Here is a 6,484-nt window from a genome sequence, read left to right as displayed (position 1 = left end):
CACATTTACTCTACTTTAATATTGATAATTAAGTTAATTTATATAAGATGTTTTTATGATGGTAAAGTCCAAAGACTAATGTATTTAAGAACAATTCCCAGCAGAATAGCTGGTGAATTATAATAGTATGTGGTGATGATATCCCGTTTTCTTTAGATGGTAATTCCACTACAAGTTACGTTTTCTATGGGTAACTTGTTGGTAATACAGCTATTATCTGTATGATTATTAAATGGTGTCGGATTTTCCGACATACAGTCCAAGGAATTTTCCATCATTTTTATTGTTAATGTTAACATTGTCTATCTGAAGCTGAATTGCATTTGTTGATTTGCGTCAAAATAAGATGTAGTAGGTCTTATCTATGTTTAGTGTGAGTTTGTTGGTTGACATCCACAAGTGGACTTTTTTTTAATTCATTGTTTACAACATTATTTAGTGTGTGCGGGTTGGGGTCTGAGTAGATGAGGGTAGTATCATCAGCAAACAAAATAGGTTTAAGCATGTTAGAGACATTAGGTAGATCATTGATGTATATAAGAAACAGGAGGGTCCTAGGATGCTGCCCTGTGGCACCCCTACGGTTAGTGGTAGAGTAGGAGAGGTTATATCATTGATGGCTACATATTGTTGTCTGTCACTAAGATAGGATCGGATATAGTTCAGGGCAAGGCCACGGATTCCATAATGGTGGAGTTTAAGTAAGAGGTAATTGTGATTAACAGTGTCAAAGGCCTTTCTCAAGTCAATGAAGAGTCTAATCGGAAAGTCACTTTTGTCTTGGGCTGAGTAGATTAAGTCAAGCGGACTAACAATTGCATTATTGGTACTCTTTTGGGAGCGGAAGACAAACTGACAGGGACTTAGTATGTTGAATTTTACGATATTACGATACAACAGTCTCCGTGGTGTAGTGGTAAGACACTCTCCTGGCGTTCCGCGAGCGCTATGTCATGGGTTCGTATCCTGGCCGGGGAGGATTTACTGGGCGCAATTCCTTAACTGTAGCCTCTGTTTAACGCAACAGTAAAATGTGTACTTGGATGAAAAAACGATTCTTCGCGGCGGGGATCGTATTCCAGGGACCATAGGATTAAGGACTTGCCCGAAACGCTACGCGTACTAGTGGCTCTACAAGAATGTAACAACTCTTCTATATATCTCAATAAAAAAAAAAAAAAAAAAAATAATAATATAGCAGTAGAGCTGTTTGTAAATAAATTTGTTAAATATTTTTGATAATATAGGTAGATTTGATATTGGTCTGTAATTATTTATGTCTGCCGTGTTACCTCCTTTATGAACTTATACTCTTGCTTTTTTAAGGATATCAGGGAAGGCATGACACTCTAGGGATTTATTGAACAGCAGAGCTATGGGTGGTGCAAGGGCATGGGAGGCGCTCCTGTATACAATGGATGGTATTTCACTAATGTTCCCAGCTTTGGTTTTTAGTGAGTGTATGATGGACACAACATCTGACGGGCTGACTGGTGACAGGAGAAGAGAGTTTGGATAGCTGCCTGAGAGATATGTGGTAACATGTGTCTGAGTCTGTGGAATTTTTCGGGCAAGGTTAGCACCAATCGATGAAAAGAAGCTATTAAATTCAGTTGCTGTTTCTATATCTGTTGCAGGTGTATAACCATCCTGGGAGATATTTATCTGGTTATGTGAATGTTGTTTAGCTCCTAGGATGTTAGAGATGGCTCTCCATGTGCTTTTCATGTTGCCTTTTGATCCTTTGAATCTATTCTCATAATAGGAAAGTTTTGCTTTCCTTATTATACTGGTAAGCACTGACGAGTAGCTCTTAACTACTTCCTTTGCAACTAAGCCTATTCATGTTTCTTGTCGATTGCTTTGAGTATGCCATTAGTGAGCCAGGGATTATTAAACCTTTTGTCAGTTACTTGCTTGGTGCGGAGAGGACAATAAGTATTGTAGAAGGCTTAGAATTTGGGAAAGGAAGAGGCTACTTAATAAATATATATCCTGTGTATTATTAAGTTCAGATTCTCAGCTTATATTATGGAGGACATTTGTGAAATTACATATTGCTGCTTCACTGTGTAACCTGAAGGTAATTGTCTTGTTAGTTGGTGGTGTTATGTCCATGTTCGCTACGAGGAAGGTAGGATAGTGGTCAGTTGTTCTGTCAGTAATTATACCAGATGTAATGGGAGCTGCGGCTTCCTATACACTCTGGCTTCCTGTCCCACGACACAATGAATAATTAATTGTTATAAAGAAGTATAGACTGATATAAGAAAACCGGAAATCTATCTAATGTTTTATAAGTAATTACCAAAATCGTATACGATTTTGGGTGAAAAGATTAATACAAAATATATAGTATTTTTGTATATTTATTTACGAGTCTTGATTACAGTAGTCGGGTGTTGGAAAATATATGCAATCACCCTTAATTCCGCCCATACATAGCGCGCAAGAATCCTATTTCCGATAGGCATCGGAAATATTGAGACCAGCATGGGGGAATTTGAGCAAAACATGACAAATCGCCAAGTGAGGCTTTTGTTATGGTCACTACTGCTACAGGGGGAGGCGGGATACACCTGGAGGATTATTGTATTGTCAATACTGCTACTTGACAGGGAAGAGACTTGACCGAAGGTCAACACTGCTATACTGAGCCTTTTATAACCTAACGTTACTAATTCCAGTATCTAAAATATTGTCTGCTACAACTCTACACATCCTGAATGGCTCTAATCATCATAAATAAACACTAGACCAATTTGCACCAGATACAAGTAACACATTCCTGTTACTTGTGTATAACCGACCTGTATTTTTATTATACAATTCATATGTAAACAAAAACAATTGTTGCCAGCGGCCGCCAGGCGGCGCGCGTAGGAGTGTCACAGGCGGAGAGTGGTCAGTATGACTTGATAGTTGGTGAGAGGCGGACGTGTCGCTGGAGCCGCTCCTCCCCGCACCCGTGCCATCCATAAGCCTCTCCGCGACATTCACAGGTAAACTCTTCTCTCAAAATTAGTGTCTTTTTTAACTTCCTGTGTGATTTATAATGCAGGGAAAATCGATACGAAAATCGTGCATTCGTGGGAATGTTTTTTTTAGGCTGTGGGGATTTTCTTAGGTAAAGAAGGGATGTAAACAGCTGGTTTTGTCTTGAAAATGACTCGTGGTTTTATGAAGTAAACAAGTGTTGTTTTTATTGTTATTATTATCATTTGTCAAACATTTTCATTCGTTTCAGTGATTCTGTTCACCCATTTGTTCCCTGTTAAGTAATTGTCTCTGTTTCTGTCTGTCTGTCTGTCAGACAGACAGACAGACAGACAGACAGACAGACAGACAGACAGACAGACAGTCTGTCTGTCTGTCTGTCTGTCTGTCTGTCTGTCTGTCTGTCTGTCTGTCTGTCTCTCTCTCTCTCTCTCTCTCTCTCTCTCTCTCTCTCTCTCTCTCTCTCTCTCTCTCTCTCTCTCTCTCTCTCTCTCTCTCTCTCTCTCTCTCTCTCTGTCCGTCCGTCTCTCTCATTTATTATATATATATATATATATATATATATATATATATATATATATATATATATATATATATATATATATACACGCCCGAGGAATCGGACGCATCTATCACTAGTGTTCATCCTGTTCTTGAATCCACGGAAACGGACATTGTGTTTACCTTCGTGAGCGATCATATGGTTATCAAGCGAGCCTCTGACCCGGGTGATAGCCAACAGGGAACACCTTCACTGGATGATAGCCACCTGGGAACACCTTCACTGGTTGATAGCCAACAGTGAACACCCACACTGGTTGATAGCCAACAGGGAACATCCACACTGGATGATAGCCAACAGGGAACACCCACACTGGATGATAGCCAACAGTGAACACCTTCACTGGATGATAGCCAACAGGGTTAACACCTTCACTGGATGATAGCCAACAGGGAACACCTTCACTGGATGATAGCCAACAGGGAACACCTTCACTGGATGATAGCCAACAGGGAACACCCACACTGGATGATAGCCAACAGGGAACACCTTCACTGGATGATAGCCAACAGGGAACACCTTCACTGGATGATAGCCAACAGGGAACACCCTCACTGGATGATAGCCAACAGGGAACACCCACACTGGATGATAGCCAACAGGGAACACCTTCACTGGATGATAGCCAACAGGGAACACCTTCGCTGGATGATAGCCAACAGGGAACACCTTCACTGGATGATAGCCAACAGGGAACACCTTCACTGGATGATAGCCAACAGGGAACACCTTCACTGGATGATAGCCAACAGGGAACACCTTCACTGGATGATAGCCAACAGGGAACACCCTCACTGGATGATAGCTAACAGGGAACACCCACACTGGATGATAGCCAACAGGGAACACCCACACTGGATGATAGCCAACAGGGAACACCTTCACTGGATGATAGCCAACAGGGAACACCTTCACTGGATGATAGCCAACAGGGAACACCTTCACTGGATGATAGCCAACAGTGAACATTATCTTCATTATTAGGTTAATCTAATACGTATAAATACTTATTTTAATAAATCTATGTGTATAAAAAAATAATATATTCCCTAACTTAATTTTTGGCTAAGATATCCCTGCTTTTTTTAATTTATGTCGTTTTCTCTGATTATCGATTATTTTAAGGAAAATTCTATTATTATCTTTGTTTTCTAAAGGTTTCAGCAATTTTAACTGAAGGTTATTTGTAAAAGTAAAAGTTTTTTAATCTGATGTTTTTTTTTCCATACAAAATGTTTTCGCAACCCCGTCTTGAGATGAAGTCCATTCCATCCAGCGGTCGACCCCCAAGACTCATTCATCAATTTTACAGCCCGTCCTCCAAACAAAGATCCAAAAGTGATTCCATGCACCCGCCAAACCCCCTGTTTATGAATGAAAAGCGGTTTACACACAACTCACAACTGCTGACGTTCGAACACTTCCGGAACAAGTGCTTCACTGACGACTGGTGTTCGAACCACAACGCTGTAAATGCTTCACCCACGGACTACAAATACAAATAATCGCCAACAGAACCTAAACACCTAACCTAACCTAACCTATATATGCACAATATGCTAATATATTATAATATTAATTTATACTTGAGAAAATTCCCGTTTTGAATGAACAGCATGTTAAAATTTATTAATGCGTCTGTGGGGTCGACCGCTGGATGGAATGGACTTGAGTCGAGGACGGGTTGCAATTTTAACATGCTGTTCATTCAAAATTGTAATTTTCTCAAATATAAATAAATATTATTATATATTAGCATATTGTGCATATATAGGCATAGGTTAGGTTAGGTGTTTAGGTTCTGTTGGCGATTATTTGTATTTGTAGTCCGTGGGTGAAGCATTTACAGCGTTGTGGTTCGAACACCAGTCGTCAGTGAAGCACTTGTTCCGGAAGTGTTCGAATGTCAGCAGTTGTGAGTCGTGTGTAAACAGTTTTTCATTTATAAACAGGGGGTTTGGCGGGTGGATGGAATCACTTTTGGATCTTTGTTTGGAGGACGGACTGCGTTCCTCGCCTGAAGAACTCGCCGTTCCAAAAGCTCGATTCTGTGATACCTTTGAACGTTGAGCAACACGGTAAATTGGAGAATGACCACCTCTGGACCAGCGAAGAGGTTGTTAGATGGAGCGAAGACTATGTAAACGGTGTTCAAGAGGAATATATACCTTCTGTGACGATTTTAGAACATATGGTTCGCTTGCATTACAACGGTGTGCTATATATGTGGTTATCTTGGATATCTGGCTGCTGGGTGATCTGTCGAGAGGGGTGACAAGTTCAATATCGTTCATGAGACAGATTTCTCTCCGTTGTCGTCGGAATGGGGGCTTCTGGTGAGTATCGCGGCCACCTTCGATTCTTCTACATGGAAGGTACACTTCGCATGAAGATTGACCAGACCACACACTAGAAGGCGAAGGGACGACGACGTTTCGGTCCGTCCTGGACCATTCTCAAGTCGACTTGAGAATGGTCCAGGACGGACCGAAACGTCGTCGTCCCTTCATTTTCTAGTGTGTGGTTTGGTCAACATATTTCAGCCACGTTATTGTGACTCCTCGCCTGCATTTGCATGAAGGGTTTATCCTACTGATGACTGCACGAGTACAAATGTTGAGAATGACAAGGTTTCAAAAGTGTTGTGTTGTGGTGGAGATACAGGTGTGGTGACTACACAGGTGTGTGTTAGTGGGAGACTTGCCACACTGTGGGGCGGGGTGTTGTGTTGTGGTGAAGATACAGGTGTGGCGACTACACAGGTGTGTGTTAGTGGGAGACTTGCCACACTGTGGGGCGGGGTGTTGTGTTGTGGTGGAGATACAGGTGTGGCGACTACACAGGTGTGTGTTAGTGGGAGACTTGCCACACTGTGGGGCGGGGTGTTGTGTGGTAGAGATATAGGTGTGACGACCACACAGGTGT

At 41.4% G+C, this 6,484-nt stretch overlaps 1 protein-coding gene across 1 annotated transcript; it reads right to left on the bottom strand.

Annotated features, from left to right (window-relative positions):
• Window positions 1–3,898: 3,898 nt before the first annotated feature.
• LOC138363958 (adhesive plaque matrix protein-like) lies at window positions 3,899–4,537 on the bottom strand. The gene has a single exon (XM_069323412.1). The coding sequence runs from the start codon at window positions 4,535–4,537 to the stop codon at window positions 3,899–3,901; it is 639 nt and encodes a 212-aa protein (XP_069179513.1).
• Between the last annotated feature and the right edge of the window lie 1,947 nt (window positions 4,538–6,484).

Source organism: Procambarus clarkii, chromosome 12, assembly GCF_040958095.1.
Source record: "Procambarus clarkii isolate CNS0578487 chromosome 12, FALCON_Pclarkii_2.0, whole genome shotgun sequence".
NCBI classification, from domain to species: Eukaryota; Metazoa; Arthropoda; class Malacostraca; order Decapoda; family Cambaridae; genus Procambarus; species Procambarus clarkii.
This window is presented reverse-complemented; position numbering and strand designations above follow the sequence as displayed.

Bases quoted from the DNA above. Each gene is read 5' to 3' on its own strand.
- LOC138363958 (XM_069323412.1), bottom strand. From the start codon at position 4,537: ATGAAGATAATGTTCACTGTTGGCTATCATCCAGTGAAGGTGTTCCCT.